At 39.6% G+C, this 19,769-nt stretch overlaps 1 protein-coding gene across 1 annotated transcript in view; it reads right to left on the reverse strand.

Moving 5' to 3' along the window:
- nacad (NAC alpha domain containing) overlaps positions 1-19,769 on the reverse strand; it is a 30,227-nt gene that overhangs the window by 1,896 nt on the left and 8,562 nt on the right. Inside the window, exons 2-6 of the mRNA XM_022679499.2 lie at positions 4,525-9,492; positions 3,082-3,348; positions 2,900-2,988; positions 1,787-1,858; positions 1,496-1,642 (exon numbers count right to left, since the gene is read on the reverse strand). Coding sequence (XP_022535220.2) covers positions 1,496-1,642; positions 1,787-1,858; positions 2,900-2,988; positions 3,082-3,348; positions 4,525-9,492 — 5,543 coding nt within the window. The remainder of the gene's footprint in view (positions 1-1,495; positions 1,643-1,786; positions 1,859-2,899; positions 2,989-3,081; positions 3,349-4,524; positions 9,493-19,769) is intronic.

Raw genomic sequence — 19,769 nt, forward strand, 5'->3', positions numbered from 1 at the left:
TTTTTGTATCATTTACATTACAAATGACAAAAGACAGCCTGTAACTGTTTACTTTATTTTATTTATTCTTAGCTTTTATTTCTTGTTTTAGTTCTTCTCATTTTTTTTTATTATTATATTTTTAATAGTTTTGCATTATTACTTTTTAACTTATTTAAATTTGTTTCTATTTTTATATTGTTTTAGCTTAACTGTTTTTTATTTTTATTATTCACTTATCTCCTTTTTATCCTAATTTCCTATCAATTAAACCTTAAGTTTTATTTTTTATCTAATTTTATATTTTATTCACTATTATTTTATTTATTTGATCATTTTTTTTATTTAAAATGATTAAATGTAGTTATCATTTTCATTGACATGTTACATGTGACATGTCAGTGACAAAACACAAACCTGCTACATTAAGATTTACTTAAAATTAAATGAAAAAAAAAACATACCTTTATGGATGTTATTAATCATTTAGACATTTCAATGTATAATCAGAAACTGTATCAACTATTTCACCTGCAGTAAGATATATTTAAAAGTTTACAAAGGCTGAGCACAGTAATGGACAGAGGACAGACTGGACAAAATGCCAAATTCTGCCCCACCCTCTGTACATTTCAGCAGATATCAATAATCATCAGACCAAAATAATTTGTAACAGCCCAGATTTGGTGAACTTTTGCCCACTGCAGCCTCAGCTTTCTGTTCTTGACTGACAAAAGTCCCGGCATGGTCTTCTGCTGTAGCTTATTGTATCTGCCTGAAGGTTTGGCAGTGCTGTTTACCATATATTCTGAGATGCTTTTCTTAGTTACTGTAGCCTTTCTGTCAGCTCTAACTAAACTGGTAATTGACTATTGATTTCTCTCAACAGCATGGTGTCTCTGTCTGCAGAACTGCAGAATCACTCACATTTGTGCATCACTTCTGCAGACATCCTAAGTTGTAAAACAAATAAATAAAATTGTGCACGCACCAAAAGATACCAAAGGATAATAGAACTTTTTGGCTAATAACTTTACTTTTTGGGCAATGCTAATATCACAAACTGTACAGTGGGCAAGACTTTCATTGTTTTTTACTTTTATCAGACATGGATATACTTTAGAGTAGTCTGAGGAGAAGTGAGTTTCGACGGGAGCCGCGATGCTCCTTCTCTTTCTTACTAAAAGCATCCTGTACAGAATGGAAAAAAACACTGCCCACCCAGATTAAAACCTGACTGGCTGATTCCCAGACTCTTTGAAGAGAACAGGCCAATCAGAACCTTCTCTGTTTTGCATGAGCTTTCTAAATATGCACACAAGGGGAGCAGCTTATTTTAGATTCTGGGAGATTTTATCTGACCTGTGGGCATCAGGGAGCTGATACTGTTATGCGGTAGACTTCCGCAACTTCCAGGAGACTTGAGACGTCTGCTGCTACACGATTGGCGGATTAGATAAATGCATGAATGAGTAGTTGTACAGGTTTTCCTGGTGAGTATGATAAAAGTACTAACCTTAGCTTCTCCAAAGACTATGTAGATATCTGACGCGGGGCTTTTGAAGACATCTGGACGAGTGATAACAAACAGGATATTCTTTGACTTCCGGATAGTTATGCGTGTAACTCCATGGATCTGTTTCAACCCCAGCTTAGACATAGCCTTGTGTTGATGAAACACACACACACACACACAAACACAGACAGCATGACAGAAAAACATTAGTTAGGTGCTGAATAGGCGAGATAAGCATTAAGTGTGTCAAACACGTCAGCAATCTACTAATTGAGATCAATAAAGCCTCACCTTCCGTGCTTTCTTCTCACTTCGGCTCTGCTTGGTTTTGCTCACTGATTCATCCACTGCAGAATGTGATATCTGAGAGAAATTAAACAACATTAATGAGTCCATACAGCACTTTTTGAGAATGAGAAGAACAAACTGAAGAAAAGTTTGAGTACATTTTAAATTTGTAACACCTACTGAGGGCAGGCACTAACTGTTTTAAATATGTACCTGTAAACGGGAATATAACTTTTATCATATAGTATTACACTTGTACTTTTTCCATTAAAGCAACATTATGTTAGAATAGATATATTTTTGCTCCTAGGCTCTCCCTGCAGCTGGGATTTACAGGTAATGTTTTGAATCACCTCTAAAAAAAAACACACATTTCTGGACAAGCTGAAAGATATGCGGAACGGTCATTTGCCAGGTTTCAGTTCAAATGTCACAAAAAGGTGCATAATTATCAATTTGAAAGTAAAAATCCATGTCTGTCTGAAAAGCTGGAATATGGAGGCAAACTCAGACGACTTTTGGGCTTTAAAGTGGGTGCGGCTTTAAAGAGGAGTTTAGGGCATGGTCCATCTCCCAAAATCTTGTTAGGTTACTCCACATTTTGTCAAAAAAAATTACATAAAAAGGAACACATTTTACATTAAATCTGATTCTCAGTTTTGCTTAAGTGGTATTTTTCATCTTGTCACATAGCGTAAAAAATATTTTTGCAATATTTGGGTGGATTTAATTTTTTCGTTTAATTTTTTATGTATTTTTTCTTTATTTACAAAAACTTGGTGGATAAAAAAAACAGCTATTGAAAGTAAAAATATATAAATTTAGTTTAATCTGAAGCAGTAGAGCAATATTACAGGATTTTACACAAATTTGACTTAGCATTAATCAGGTCTTGCAAGTGATGTTTTTCCCGCTTCACCAAAGCAACAGAGTGCAGTTAGCAGCTTGCTAAGCTCCAAATATCAACGATAGAAATCTTGTTCTCTTGATTAGAACTCAGTGAAGGATGAAAATAATTTGTGAGCTTAAAATGCTACATAATGGTGCTTTAAATTCTTATTGCCTCTTATGTTAGCTGCTAACTTCTTCTGTGCTATTCATTATTCATTTGCCTACCTGTGGGTCGGAAGGTCTCACGAGACTCACATCTGGCTCTTCCAGGTCAGGAAGTGAACCATCACTGTCTGTATCATTACAGGAAATCACTGTGCATTTAAGTGAAAGAAATAAAGAGGGGATTAACATCTTAAAATCATACACGTTGAAATTGAGTTAGCTTGCTAGCAAGTATGACATACTGTTGTTTCTTAGGGAGAAATCCACTTCATTTGAATCTTTTGTTCTGCAGATGACTGAGCATCCATCCTGCCGATCGGTGAGCATTCCGGCTGGCTTTTGCCTTCTTTCAGCAGGGGAGGTTAATGTGGGATTGATGCAGGGTAACACCTCTCTTTCGCTGTTCAAGTTTGACGTTCTGTGAGCAGGGCTAGCATCTCTGTGTCCCATGCATCCAGTGGGAAGGGCTTTGGGGCTTTTGGGAGAATCTGTTGTGTGTCTCTTGCATACTAGTGGAACAAAAGGAGAAAAAGGTCAAGGATTTCAGCAACAATCACAAAAATGCAACAAATCTAATATACACTGAAGAACTCACAATTAGGTCAACATATACCGTACATTATCAAACAGCTTGTCTAGTCCCTGTAGAGAAGCACTGCAAAAAACTCTCCAGAGCAGTGAACCTATATTTACCTATTGGCACCATCCTTAAAGCCAGGTGTGGGCTAGATGGGTATAAAGCCTCCAGCATTGAGCTGTGGAACAGTGGAAGATAAAACTGTGTTCTCTGGAATGATGTTGCTCCATCCATTCAGTAGTTTTAGGATGAGTTGGGGACAAGGTGCAGTGTGGGGGAGATCATCCAACTTTCTGACCTCACTGACACTCTTGTGACTGAACGCAATCAAATCCTCACAGGAATGCTCACTCTAAAATCTAGTAGAAAACCTTCCCTGGACAGTAGAGACAGTTACGCCCAATTCTGTCTGCACATACGCTAATGACTACTTAATTTCCCATAATCCACCTCCAACAGAGGCCACCTTCAGAAAAACATGAACAGTTCTTACAGTTTTTGTCACTTTTGTTATCAAATCTGTGTATATATGCCAATCTGTTTGCCAATTGTCTTTGCTAAGTATTGCCAACTTAGGGATGAGGTGCAGTGTGGGGGAGATCATCCAACTTTCTGACCTCACTGACACTCTTGTGACTGAATGCAATCAAATCTTCACTCCAAAATCTAGCAGAAAACCTTCCCTGGACAGTAGAGACAGTTACTGCCAACAAAAGCAGAATAAATCATCCTTTATTCTGTATCGACAGATGCTTATGACTGATCTGTTTGCCTTTTGTCTTTGCTAAGTATCGCCAACTTCCATTAAACTCAGTGTTAAGTCTCTTTTTTGTCTGCCTGTTGTCTGGTTCTCTTGTTGGTTTTGCCATTTTGGTTTTGTTGTTTAGTTTGATTACTTCTCTGGCTTTTGACCCTGCATATGGTTTATGTCTTTGCCTGGCCCATGTGTGTTTCGATCACCTTAGCCTGTAACTTAGTGTAATGCCTGATTATTATTCTCACATCTCACAAAGAATCAACGAACAATACTTTTGCTCACATAGTGTAGCAGTCAAAACATTGTTATCTGTTTTTCTAATATTTCTAAAGAGTGCAATTCACAACTCACCTTCTGGGTTCCTTTGTTTGGATGGCTTTGTTGATTGTGATGTTAATCGCTCATTCACCTTTTGGTGTGTGTCCTGTATGGGGAATGAGGCAGGTACTTCTTCCTCTGACTTTAACACTGACAGTTCTACACTAGTAACACGAGAAGGACTCTGAGACTTATACTGACATGGCCCATCGTTCGTGGCTGATTCAGTATAGGTAAGTAGACTGTGTAAGTGGGAACTCTCAGGTGAAGGCTGGGACTCCTGTATGGGGGTTGGAAGGTCCTCTTCCAGTGCACCTGTAGAAGAAGCAGGAAGGGTGTGCCTGCTCGGTTCTGCTTCAAATATTGAAGCACTCCCTAAATGATTATCGTTAATGTCTCGTGTGCTTGCTGTGCTTTCTCGAAGTTCCAGCCTTGCTAAGGTGCTTGGTTCAAGTGCTTTTTGTTGATCTGTATGGGCAATACAATTTGATTCGGTTAAACCCTCTGACTCTATCGAGTCTTCTTGTCCCTCAAGAGAACTGGAGGTGGGGCTTGCAGGTGTTTGGTCTTGTTCATGTTTCTCTTCTATAGCAAGGTTTGTGTAAGGTTGATTTTGAGTCTCTCTAGATCCGAGAGTTTCAGTCCGAGGGACGGCATCAATTTCTGCGGTTTGGCTCATCTGAATCTCAGATATACTTTTTTCCATTACTTTCATGGCAGGAGGTGCTCTGGGGTTATTAGGGACAGGTAGCTTTGGTTTCATGTCACAATTCGTATCAACTTTCCTCTCAGTCTCAAAATAAACTGTTTGTGTGTCATTCGATTCTCTTGTTTCTAATTCAGAAATACTTGATTGCTCTTTGGCATCCACATCTTTCTGGTTTGCTTCCAGAAGAGGTAGAGCCTCTGTAGCACCTTCCTTTTGTTCTTTGTATGGAGTTTCTTGCTTATCTGTCTCAGAGATACTTGACTTCACCAAAACTTCTGGTTCGTTTTCTTTGTTCTTTTCCAAAGCATCATTTGCCTCCTCTTTTTGACATGTTGTTATAGCCTCCTCATCGCCTTTTTTCTCTAGTGGTTTGCAGACATCGTTGTCTTTGTCCTGACCCTTGGAGGTATCTTCAGTCTTTGGTTCATTGAAATCACTCTCATTAACTTGTTGACTACAGAGGTTCTGCTGATTTTCCTTCTTTGGAAGGTTGGACTCTAAATGTCTGCTCTCTAGCTTTTTTCTCCCAGTTGAACCTCTGTTATCAGTGCAAGTTACTGCCTCCTTGTGCATCAGAGTCTTGTCAGAGGAGGAACCACCTAGCTTTGAGCCACTTGATGTTTTCTTTCTGGGGGTGAAGGTACCAAATGAACCTCCTGTTAATTTAAAAGCAGTCTCATTTTCAGAGACAGTGGGTTTAGTGTTTACCAGGCAGATCTGTTTAGGGATTTCAGGGGGTTGGGACTGGACTGGATCTGAAATAGAAACAGAGTTGTTTGTTTTGTCTGGTATATCGATTGTTGAAGAAGCTAAAGCCTGAGTTTTGTCTTGAGGTTCTTGAGGAGAAGCCAGAACCTTCAGTGCCTGTTTAGGAGAAAGATCAGGACTTTCATCTTTGCATATGTTTGATACAGTTTCTCCTGGAATGTTGAACTCTGTGTTAGCTGTCTGTTCCTTGTCATCATTCCCATCATGTGAAAGGATATTTAATGAAAGGCATGTTGATCGCTCAACTGGGGTACAGGTATTTTCTGGATCATTCCATGTGGTCACCAGTAGTTTTTCAGAATGGCATTGTATGAGTGCATTGCTGTCTGGATTCTGAAGGACGTTAGCATCATCCTCTCCTCCTCCCGCCTCTGACAAATCTTCGATGGATCTCCACGTGGACAGGTTTGACTCCAACATGCCAGCCTCAATATCAGCCATCTTCTCTGGTGTGTCACAGTAGCTGTTGTTGTCCTCAAGGTCACCCATCATGTCATCTCCGGCAGCAATGTTGGGCGTCACAGAAAGCCCCTTGTGGTGCAATGATCCAGCGATCTCACACATAAGCAAATTCTCTGCCTCAAAGTCACAGCACTCGCCTAATATCAAGGGCTCAGTTGGAGCCCAACCTTCTGATGAAACACTCTTTTCTGCCATGCTGTTTTCAAAGTTTTCTTTCTTTGGTGAGATGGCAAGCATACTGTAGGTAGTAGAGGACATATTAAGAGAGCCAAGACTTGCATCTTCAGTGCCAGGTTGATTTTCGGTCAGATTGTCCTGATCAAGGGAATGCTCAAATGGGGAAACATCAGATGGAGTTAAGTTGTCTGGGATTTCAGACAGCTCAGGGTAGGCACAAATGGGTATGTTTGTGGGGCTACAGTCATCTTTAGGGTACGACAAAAGTGGGACTCCTTTGTTAAGATCATTGGTTGCTGTGTCATCAAGCCGAAGTGAAGTATCCAAGAACTCTGAGTTGTTTCCATTTTTCTGATCCAGCTCCTGGTCATCCTGAATGTTTAATTCAAGGTCCATGCCAGCTGCTGTGGCACCTAGCATGCAAAGGACTGGTTTACGAAAGGTTTCAGTTATTTGATCTAGTTCTACTAATTTTGTTTGATTTTCTGGCTCCTGAACTCTTATGAGACCTGTTTGCTTGGACTCCAAACAACAATCATTGTCAGTTCCTTCAGTGTTGTTGAAATCTGGTTCTGGTCTACCTTCCTTAGTTTGATCTTTGATTGTTGTCTCTGTTGTTGAAAGTACTGTGTCTGCAAAGTCCCCCTCCTGATGTTTTGGCATTATCACGTTGTCGGCACTTGTAGTAAAAACTGGAATATGCTTATGAGCTGGAGTTGCCATATTTGGATGCTCAGAGGATTCAGAAGAGATCTCCATTTCACTCTCACTTTCAGAAGACTCTGGAACGTCTGGTTGCACAGGGGAAATTGACTGCGCATGGTCGCCATCTTGCCCAGGAAATTGCTGAGCAAGTTCTGCATGTCTCTCTGTGCTGTACAAGTGTTCATCCTCATCCCCATTGCAAGATGTTGAATCAATGGACTCCTCTGTGTCATCCTGGTAAGCAAATGACTCGTCAACACCTTCGTTTATTGAGTTTTCTGAAAGTGAATTTAGGAAAGACGCAGAGGTATCCTCCTCATTTGTGTCTTCCACATCCCTTGCGGCAGACTTCATGGCTTCGACTTGCTCTTCCAAATAATTGTCATCATTTACATCATCATCCTCATCTTCATCATCATACTCATCTACATCACCTTCCTCCTCTCCTGCTGCATATGCATCCACATCATTTTCAGGTTCCTCATCCGTAGGGAATAATGTTATTTCCATGGAATCTGCCTGGAATATCAAGCTGGCATGGATGGGCAGCATGGAAGCAGGAATCATGCCATCCTCCCCAGGTCCGTCATCCCTCGAGCACCCATGAAAAAACAGAGCAGAAGATCCCATCTCACTGTACAAGCTGTTATTGTCAGTGTCCGAAATCTCTGAGGAGCAAGTTGCAGGGGTAAGGCTGCCAGTCTCTAGGGCAGTGGCAGCTGTTGCCAGTCGGTGGGTGAATGGGAAAGAAGATGCCAAATCTGGGGGGAAGTCTTCTTCTGGGCTTAGAGGGGCACTAAGTCTGACGAACTGGTCTGAGATGCATGCATCAAGGTCCAATTCTAGATCTTGATCTGGGTCATCAAAAGGCTGGGTTATGTCAGTGGCTCGCTGAATTTCAGCCTGGACTAAGGAGGTTTCAGATCCCCCAAAGCCATCTTGAGAGTCTGTGCTTCTGCCACTGCTGCTTCTGTGTGGGGAAATGTTCTCTGTCACCCAGTCTGGTCTACAAGACTCTCTTTTTACGCTCTCCTCCTCATATTCAGTGTCCTCGACAAGTCCTGGCATGCCAGGCTTGCACAGGCAATGCTCTCTCTCTGTTCCAAGTCGCTCATCTCCCAGCTCATCTCCAATCTCTGAGAGAGATCCCACATAGCAAGCAGGTGCCTCTTGCAATTCAGCTTCTGCAATGAGATTTGGAGAACAGGAGTGAGAGGTGCTGGACGTGTAGGACGATGTCCAGCTGCCACCCTCTGCAGTAATATAAGACCCTGATGGGGAAGTAGGAGGGGAGCATAGGTCGGATTCATCAGTTGGAGATCCTGGACCTGTGCTTGGGCTGCTTGGGTGCCATGGTTGCTTTAGATGCGAGCAGTAGGCCATCTTAATAGGGGTGGAGGGAGCTGTGTAGTAACGATCTGGGTCCAGTCCAGGAAGGACGCCGATTCGTTGGGGGTCAACAGGGTATGTGGGCTCGGAAAAAGACAAGGAAGGCACTTCACCCTGAGATAGAGACAGCGGGTCTCCCTCATCGTCAGGAAAAAAGGTGCTGCTTTCTGCCAGTCCAGGGTCTGCAGTTTCAGGCTCTGGAACTGTGCATTCAAGTAGCTGGTTTAAGCTTTTCTCTTCAGGGGTTGGGGTCAAAGACAAAGAATCCTGGTCAGGTTTGGGGCTCTCCTGTCCAGTGTCAAGTTTGAGTTTTCCCTCTGCCCAGGTTTGTTCCTCCAGTGAAGGAGTAGAAGTTTGAGAGGCATGAGATTCTGAACTGGAAATCTCTTCACCAGTCTTTTTGTCTAGAAGCACACCAATTTGTGTCTCCATATTCTTCAGTAAAGCTTCCTGACCCATAACTACCCTTGCATCCATGGACTCAGGTTCTTGATAGTCACTCTCCACCTCAGCACCAGTCAACACTTTAATTCTCTCCATTTTCACCGGTCCCCTTCTGCATGATCCTTTTCCAAATCGCCCTGTTAGCCATCCAACTGACCGCCCTTCAGATTCAAAGCTTGCACCCTCTGGCTGAGGTCGTGTACAGGTGTTAGGTTTGGCCATAACTAAGCGTGGACCAAATGGGGATGTGCATTGCGGAGAGAGTTTGGGTGGACTGCTAGGAGAAGGACTGGAGGCACTGTCGCTTGGTGTGGAGGCTGTAGAACTGGAGGTCTGTCTGGATAAATCTGAAAAAAGAGGGCAATAAAAATATGTTAGGCATTGTGTATCAATTTGGTATTTTCTGTATTTGTTGATTTGCACATTAGCATGATTCCAAACTTTCAAATACAAAATAGTAATACAGTTTAAATAATGTCATCTATATGCAACCAATTCACAAGTCTTAAGCCTCCATGGCGTGGTGTTGCCCTCAGGTAACAAAATACATTTTTAGTATTAAACTGTTTGTGTCTGAGGAGCCGTACTTTCAGAAACCAAAGCCACATGGGATGCTTTGTTAGTAATTAGTAAAATAGGTTTTAGTAGTTTAAATATCTGAATAGATTAAAACATGTATATGTTCAGGAATATATAAAGATGTATACAGCATTTGCCTACTTGTATTGTTTCAAAATGATATCTTAATACATTGTAGCATGTTGTTTCCTTAATAAATTATAATAAATTATTATTATAATTATAAAACAATAAATTATTTTCTGGTGTGTGTTTGGATTTGGGGGTGTTGGGATGGGGGGTTTGACAATTTTAATGATTTATCTGCTAACACGGAGCCCCCAGCACTCAAAAAATGAAAACTCATAATATAGAAGGTTAACTGAGTAACTTTAAACTGAAAATGACCTGATGATCATTTTATGTAGCTGTTGATGTGGATGATCAGTGTATAATGCCAGCAAAATGTCACATGAAATATTCAGTACAATACTTGAAAAGGTCATCTAAATGGAAGTGGTTTGGCTTGAGAGGTTTGAGTGTGAGTTTATTCACTGAAAATCAATGGCAATTTGCAAAGTATTAAGTGGAAGTTTCCAGATCAGTTTGAATGTAGAACTGCCACATACTGTATTATGTAGTTTCTCATCTCACTAATTGTTCTAATGTATGTGGTGTAAAACTGGAGGAACATATTAAATAATTTTCTAATGGAAAATGGACACATCCAACACATCAGGCTGAATTACCAACATTAATGTGACAGGCAAAACTTTTTTTACTCTGTTTCAGCTCAATTTTTTTTGTGGGGGGTGGGTTGGTTAACGATGCATGTTTAGTTTGCCATGCTAATATCTCCATCTTCAAAGTAGCTATTTTATTAGCACCATTAGCAGCCCTGAGGTTATCCTGGTAACCAGCAAAATCTGCTGTTGCCAGAAAGGCCCCTGGAAAAACCTACCAGAATTAGAATTATATTAGAATTAATAGATTTGGTTTAGCTGGGATGGTCACAGAAATACTACTCCTTTCAATTTAAACAAAAAAATCTTAAGGACTACTGCTAAACCCAAAACCATATATATATATATTTTTATCAATAGCTGAAATATATTCATTTGAAGTGAAAAAAAAAAGCTGCAGCGCCCTCTCAGGTTCAACTGTGCTATAGGCAAGATGATGCGTACTTTGGTGCGCAGACACATCATAATATGCAGATCAGTCAATAAATAATACCACCCCTCTGCTGACGACCAACCGTCTGGGTCTCACCACTATCAGAGGCACCCTGCTGCTTCTGCAGCTCAGCCAATCAGCTCTCTCTCCTGCCCTGCCTCTAAACCCATACATCACTTAGTGCCCCTCCCATTTTTTAGCCTTTTTCAAATTTGAGCTGTGGGTGGAGTAAGCTAAAAAATTAGGAGGTTTAGTGCCCCTTTAACAAAATTGCGCTAGCATGCTTATTTACAGAAGAATAAAAATTTCTTGAAATTCCAGAGGGAAAACGAATCAAAAAGAAGATCTTCTTAATATCTCTGTAGTTTCTGTCATTTCTTAGCCTACATTTCATGTTCATGCTTGTCAGTATTGTAGACACAATAGGAAAATACATCCATGCAAATGTATACAGTATATGTATGTAACATTAATGTGTCCTTATTTACATTATCAGACTGCAATGCATTAAAAATCACTATTGTAGGAAGTAAGACACTAAAGTAAGTGTCAAGTAGAACATTATATAATACCAAGTTGATCTTAACCTCAATTAGCTTTTCAGAGAAGCTAATTGAGATTAGCCTTGAAAGTAAGACTGTGTGCAGATAAATAGAGGAGTATCTCTTTAAGTGTTCTCTGCTGCAGTAAAGCAGCTTTGGATGGTGCATTTCCAGCAGGGTTATTTCACCTCTCACATACCTCCAGAGAGTGTGAGGGGAGGTGGTGAGGGGTTGGATTGGTAGGTCAGCTAGGCCAGCTAGCGGGAAGCAGCAATTGGAGCAATTTGAATGTGTGTTGAGTAATTGCATCGGAGAAGCAATGCCCGTTTTTGCCTGCCTGGCATGTCTGACTGACAGTAATGACTCTACATGGACGGAAGCAGGCAGCACAGTCAGCAGCGAGCAGCAGAGAGATGCATTTGTGTCCCTATCTCTGCAGGCTATTTTAACTGACTTATGTTTAAATGCAGCTAAATAAAACAGAAAGGTAAATAAGTACTAAATGAAAAAGAGACTACAGCAGAAAGAAATGACTACAGTTCATGCTTGCATGTTGTAGCATGACATCGTTAACCAGCTTAGTTCAAATCACAGAATAACCCAGTTGTACGTGGAAAAATGCTACACATGGATGTTAAAATGACTTAAAATGCCCATATCTGCTATGCTAGTGCTGGTGGTAAATTAGCCAGCTATAGTTAACAAATCTTACTGAAGCTCAGTGATTACCTGTTCAAGAGAAAAAAAAGCCAGTTTGCCCACTTCCAAGGCTACAGCGCACTGTTTTTGTGCAGTTGTGTTCTATACCTGGCAATCTGGGGTGTGGAAATGGGACAGGGGTAATTGCGGTGGGCAGGAGCTGCCAGTGCTTAATCTCAGCATGTTTTTTTAATATCTGATGATACATCCTGATCATGTTATGAGTTACTACAGAAAATACAATATGGTTCTTAATGGTTCTTATCTAATTGCAACCAAAAGGATATCCAAAATATGATAGGGTTCTAGGGTCCATCTATAGGCCAGTGGCATCGCTCTCTTCTTTCATTCCTTCTTTCCAGACACCGGCTCTAGCCAAGAGTTGAGTGGCTACTGCAGGTCATCAGATGGGCACCACCCCCTTTTAGATGTTTTGTCAAATTAAGCACATGACATATTGGGAGTGCTTGACAGCAAATCCAGCGTCCTGTATCTTCCCTGCTGGCCACCACTCAACTCTATACCGTTGGTCCTTCACCGGTTTGGTTATACAACCCCACGTCTTGCTGTACCCAAATCCACCAGGATGCTGCCTCTGCCTGCCTCGTAATATTGCCCACCAGCTGCTTCCTGGCCACACCTTAGATTCCCAACTGCTCAAGTGTTCTCCAGAGCGACTGCCTAGAAAAGCTGGTAGATTCCAGGCCTCCCATCCATTTTACTGGCTCTTTGGTTCTCTGCCTCCTTAAAAGGAATTTTCCATGCTCATTTCTTTTCCTGAATTATATCAGAAGTTTATGTAATAAGCATTTCTTTTCTGTTGTAAGGACGAAAGAAATGTCCTCACAATGTCAGAATGTTAAAATGTCCATCTTTTATGGGGACATTTGTTACATTAGTATTGGGTGTTGTATGAACTGTTGACATGATTAGTGCAGTGGAGCTCCTGTCAGCTCCTCTCTTACTGCACTCTGAATAATCAGACAGACAGGTAAGCCTTAGGCCAAAGAGAGCTGTTATGGGATTAGCTCTCTCTCCTTCTCTCTCTGTCTCTCTCTCCTCTAAGCAACTTTTCTCCATCCTTCATCTCAGTAACCTTCATTTTGTGTGTGCGGCAATGACATTGAACTCTTTATTAAGTAACCTCAGACGCTCTAGAGGCCTTTTGCTCTCCAGCCTTCTAAAGACACATTAAAAACTCTATGAGCTCAACATTTTTGGGAAAGATATGTTTAAGGATACATAAAGTATATTAGGCAATATAACCTAAAGTACTTTAGTGCTGTTTCCAGGTTCTGTAGATCTGAAGACAGTCGGATTAGAGTATTGAGTGCTCATAGTGAGCACTTCCATCCTGCCTTTGCAGTGGAGTGACACACTGCGACAACTGCTGATGATGATATGGGGAGCTGTTGTATACGACAGTCCGTCACCCCTAGTAGTGATAGAAGGGACATTTCAGGTCAGCAAAAGGTACAGGACATCTTGCGGCCACATGTGTTGCGTCTAATGGCAGGGCTTCCATCTGGCATTTTTCAGCAGGATAATGCTCACCCACTACTACACAGGGAATAGTAGGAATGGCTCAATGTCTTTTGAGTTCCTAACACATCTACATGAACTTGATCTCCAGGACCAATGAGATACCAATTTGGAAATTTAACATGACCCTCTTGGACCTACTGTTTATCTTCAATTAATCTGATGTGGTAATTTGTTTGTACATATTTTTATTATATTTTAATGTATTTTAATGTATGTTCTCTCTCTTTTTTGCCTTGTATGTTTGTGTATGTATGAATATTTTCTGCTTATTTTACACAGATCAGTTAAAACAATTAATAAATAACTTCTGTAGTGTACATTCAGCAATTTTGTTGTAGCGATATTATGATCCCATCCATTAGACTGTGATCAGGGTCAATCTGGCCCATTTTACTGGATCCAGTATCGAGTATTTTAACCCAATCCTGTTTCAAGCCTTTGTTTTAATCTCAGTGTTCAGAGCTCCAACTGATGTCCTCATGGTACCATTAGCGGAAATTATTGCCCAGCCATTAGCACTGAGGAGAGTGCTCAGAAGGTAAAAAAAAAGATTTAAAAATTTTACAGTGAAGCATAAAAACATAACATTAATTCTATATAAACTAAATTAAATGTTCTGTTTTACTGATGGGAGAACCACACATCTTGCTTTGTTTTAAACCAGCACTAAACAGTTTCTTTAAAAACAGAGTCGAGGCTAACGCTAATGCTAATGTACACACAGTTATTAAGCATCAGAAGTGGACAAATAAAAAACAATATCAGTCCAGAGTGTGTAAACCATTCACACACACAGTCTCTGCAGGCACAGAACAGTATTAGATGTTATCCTGAGGTACATTTTTTGTTATCTGACATCACTACCAACATTCAACCTAAAATGAAGGTCTATTAAGGTTATTGGTCAGCTGGGAAAGTAACTGGACTGCAGCGTTTTAAAACAAACTAGGTCAGGAATATTAGTCAGACTGGATTTTATATATATATATATATATATATATATATATATATATATATATATATATATATATATATATATATATATATATATATATATATATATTAAACATCTTATAACTGACATATACTGATTATCCTGAGCATCATAGGACACTGTCAGCAGTCAATTTGTGTTTTTGTTTGTAGGGAGCTGGGTTAGTGCTGGAGATAAAATCTCATTTTAAACATATAAAAGTCTGCTTTTACAGATCTGTTTCAACCATTTTAACAATTCAAGCGCCTTAATTAAATGTTTTATGTTCAATAATTAGTCCTGATATGATTTCTAGAACAAGATGTTAAAAAACAGGTTTTTCTTGTATTAATTGTGTGTTGCAATGCGGCTATCATAAAGCCCATGGACCATTTCCAGAAATGTGCATTAATTATTAAGCTACACTCGGTCCTTTCAGTCAATAGCCACATCTTAGAGCTTTAAACTGTAAAATAACACTTTCTCAGTGTCTCATAAATACATACATAGTTCTAGATTATATCACATAATCTATACAAATTGCATTCTGTCTATTTTCCTCAGCTGATAAAACTGTAAGTATTCTGTACTGTAATGGTAGCCCTCATAGACAGACAGAGAGACAGACAGAGAGACAGACATCCTTCCGGGAGAATGAAACTTGATCTTAATGACTGAGCTTTGGAGGCTGGGTGAGACTCAGCACTGCAGAGGCTCTTTGGTCAGGCCTGCATACAAACCACTTAGTCTTAGTGTCCTAGATCCTAGATCAACCAGCTCCAAGTCACATACATTGGCTAATTATTTAAATCCAGTCTCTATAGGTAACACTTACACAGCCCACTGGTTGGGGTAAATCCTATTAGCAGGAGTGAATTAAAGAATTTATAGTCCCTACACACCCCGGTCAATGAACCAACACATTTATCGTCAACAAAAAAGGCTAGGTTTTATAGAAAATACTTTACGAGTTCTCATTGAATAATTATTCTCATAAAATAAAAGACTTTAGTGTAGTACAGAAACAGTACAGAAATACAGCTCTGGAAAAAGAGACCACTTCAGTTTCTGAATCAGTTTCCATTTATAGGTATATGTTTGAGTAAACTGAACTTTGTTGTTTTATTCTATAAACTACAGACAACATTTCTCCCAAATTCTTTCTCCCAAATAAAAATATTGTAATTTAGAGCATTTATTTGCAGAAAATGAGAAATGGCTGAAATAACAAAAAAGATGCAGAGCTTTCAGACCTCTAATAATGCAAAGAAAACAAGTTCTTATTCATAAAGTTTAAATGTTCAGAAATCAGTATTTGGTGGAATAACCCTGGTTTTTAATCACAGTTTTCATGCATCTTGGCATGTTCTCCTCCACCAGTCTTACACACTGCTTTTGAATAACTTTATGCCTTTACTCCTGGTGCAAAAATTCCAGCAGTTCAGTTTGATGGCTTGTGATCATCCATCCTCCTCTTGATTATATTCCAGAGGTTTTCAATTTGGGTGTATTTAAAGAAACTTGTTAATTTTAAGAGGTCTCTTTTTTTTAGACTTGTATATTCTGTTTTGTGTCTCAAAACCTATTCAATACCAATGATTGGACCGTTTGGTCAACAGGAGTTTGGCTCCACATTATACAACTTATAAATAGTGTTTAAGCCACGATTGCCTTTTGAATGAGGTATATTACTGACAGCTACCAGACTTAAAGGAAAAACAAAAAACAAAAACAGTCTGTTTAAAAAGAAAAAAAGGGAAAACATTGGTCGTGTAAAACTGATTTTGACAGTTTGTGAATCATACAGAAGGACTGCAAGGAAAATACATGGAGAAAGATAAAGAATCAAAAATATCTTCAGCACATCATCATATTCATTGCTTTTTTATCTTCTATTTTCTCTGTAACTTAGTATTTTTATTGTAAAGTAATGCAATTACAAACAAACACTAGCAGTGGAATGAGAAGAACTGAAAATCTTGCTCATTATCAACATGGTACTGTCGTGAGATGTTACCTTTACAACAAATCTCTGCTTGCTAGAGCTGTCCCAGACAACCATAAGTGGTGTTGTGTTATATAGGTCATGTAATACCAAAAAAAAACTACCATGAACTGTCACCTTGCTCTGTCGACTTGCTCTGAATCAGATTGCACCCAAAACTGCTGCTTGGTGGAAATATTTGTTATGGACCGCACTAGAAATAGAAAAACATTTGAATTGAACAGAACTGATGTCAGTCCTGACGCTGTCAATTTGCCTCCTCAAGACTCTGAACTGTGCTATAAAGACTCAACTTCCCAGCATGCTAACACACCGGACTTTCCTGACTCCACTGATCACATTAGGCTATGGTGATCCCACTCTCCAAGTTTCTAATTGGCTTCATCTGTCCTCCCTAGTATATATACACCTCAGTTTGCTCAGTTCTTTGCCGAGAATTGAATCTAGCTCTTCTACAACGCGTTTTATTGTTTTGCCGACCTCGACTAAGCTGAGCACCAGTTTGAGTGTGGAAAGCATGGTGCCACTGGTCTCCAGAGCAATACTGAACTAGTGTAGACTTACTAAAAAGCCTGATGGATCAATCTGGGTTTGGTTGATGCTAAATTAATCATATTTTATTGCTTTTGTTATATTTACAATTTTTAATAAAGGAGTGCATACATGCCTGAAAACATCTGATCAATTTTAATTAAATAAACACTTTAGAATCAATTAAAAACTAATTCAAATTTAGCTACACACATGTACACATCCACACACTATCAGCAGTAATGTTCTTTCTTTCTGCTTCATCTAATTGCTCTTCTGTCCTTTCATTCTCTCACTCTAATACTGTTTGCAACTCTCTCTCCCACACACACTCTCCACTGATCTCTCGACCCTGAGTATCTATGTTGAAGTGTGTAAGTAGGTATGAATGTTAATTCTTAGGTTATGTGGTGTGTGTGTGTGTGTGTGAGTGTGTGTTCTGCTGTAGGTGGGTTGTTGTGCTTAGTCATGATGCAAAATGATGACCTCACCCGGTCACACCCCACACAGGGGACGACTGTTATAGAGTCAAATACGAAACACAATGCCATTGTTTTCTGCCCAAGTGTGTGTGTCTGTGTGTGTGTGTGTGTGTGTGTTAAACAGAGATAGAGAGAGAGAGTAAGAAAGAAAGGACCTTGTTTGTTTGTTGTTGCAGTTACGGTCAAGAGTTTAACAAAACCATAGAACTGTCTCGGAAGTTAAAAAGAAGAGAGAAAATAAAGAGAGAGGGTAAAAGAAAGAGACAAGAATAAACAGAAAGAGAGGGACAGAGAAAATCGGAGTAACAAAGCTATTTTTAAAATGTAAGAAGTAGAAAGTTCAGTGTGAATCCGAGGAGTAGAAGTAAAACGTTGCTTGAAAAAGAATTACTCCAGTTAACTACAGATAACCATCATTTCTACTTTCTACTAAGTTGTCAGTTAATAAGGAGCAATAAAGCCACTCAGGAGTTTCAGTTTAATTCTCCAACAGTATTAGCATTAGCCGCTAAGCGCTAGCTCTTTTGCCGTTCAGAGGGGAGTATATCGGACTGTAGTCTGCATATTTACTGTGTTAAAACAAGCTACATAAATAATATCTCCCTGGCTTACTGAAACACTCAGGGTTCCTCAGTGTAGCTCTGTCTGGCGGCATTTGCTAGAGCTAACTAGCTAATGCTAATGCTGCTCCACTTAGCCTTAGTGCAAATCTGTAAATTTAAGCTTAATGTTAGTAAGCGTAAGTGCTTTACTCACCCAAATAAACCTTTTTTAACAAGATAAATCTGTGTAGATCAACATCCAGCACTCGTTTGACTTTAAAAGAAAATGTTTTTTTTATTATTAATGTTACAAGTATCAGAATTCTTGAGGCAGGAAGACTAGGCATGTCTTAATTACATTAATCAAAGTTCAGTAATCTAGCCTTCTGTTTTATTAGGCAAAAAAAGTTAACAGCTAATGACAGCACAGATAAACGCTCATATCAATCAGTAAGCTCTCCTTAGCTTGGTAACGTCAGGTTGTATGGTTGTGCTTCAGATACAGAGACCTCCATTACTACATTGCCTTTTTAAGTGGGACAACATGTGCAGTAAGGCATCAAGTCGACATTTCTTGCATTTCAGACACAGCCCTACAGTGGAAAAGAGGCCATAGAGAAAAAGAGAGAGAGACATCTGTCCCTGGGCACTTTGTGTAAAGTTTGACTCACTCTAGGTTACACCTGCTCAAGGCATGCACTTAAATAAACCAACAGATGAAGCAGTGTTTCTGTGTGTGTGTGTGTGTGTGTGTTTTTGTGTGTGTTTGTGACCTCTTTCTCCAATGTCCTTCCAGACCGAACCCCTGCAGTTCGCTGAACAGAGCGAGCAGATGGCGCTAAGTCCTAAATAAAATACGTTCCTGTCTCTGTCCACAGGCATAAACATAAATATCAGGACTAGAGTCAGCGGATGAGGTCAGTCTTTCTCAGCTCTTTCTCTAGAACCTTCTTCTCTGAACGTCTTACAGCAGCAGATCTGAAAGCTGCAGTGAACCGCCTGAGGAATTCGTGTTTTTCAAGCTTCTGCCACATTTCTTCTGCTAATATTGAAACAATGCTAACGGGATGATAAGAATGGGTAATATGTAAAGGTCAGTGCTAAAGTGAGAGTTCAGTAAACAAAAATTTAACTTACACACATTCCTTAATATATTCAAACAGGTCAAATGTGTTTGCTGTGCAAAGTTAGCTGCTTTAAGTTGGTATTAGTGCTAGGAGGCTAATGGAACTAACAAGTATTAGCTTCATGGGCTAATAAGAAAGTTTTGCTGAATGGTTTTAATCAAAATAATTGGTCCTAAAACAAATCCAGCTCAATACCAGCTTTTGCTGGCAGTTGGTTTTGGATGGTCTAAGTTGTTTTTTTTTCTCTATTTTACTTTTTTTTTTTATTCCTCAAATTTTTATCCTGTTTTCTTCCTGGTTTACAAGGCCAATTACCCAACCCACTCTTTAGACTCTATCCACTATTACTAGCAATGCCCCAACACCAGAAGGGTGAAGACTAGCACATGCCTCCTCCGATACATGTGAAGTCAGCCATCATGTCTTTTCGAGCTACTGGGCTAC

Source organism: Astyanax mexicanus, chromosome 1 (assembly GCF_023375975.1).
Source record: "Astyanax mexicanus isolate ESR-SI-001 chromosome 1, AstMex3_surface, whole genome shotgun sequence".
Lineage (NCBI taxonomy): Eukaryota > Metazoa > Chordata > Actinopteri > Characiformes > Acestrorhamphidae > Astyanax > Astyanax mexicanus.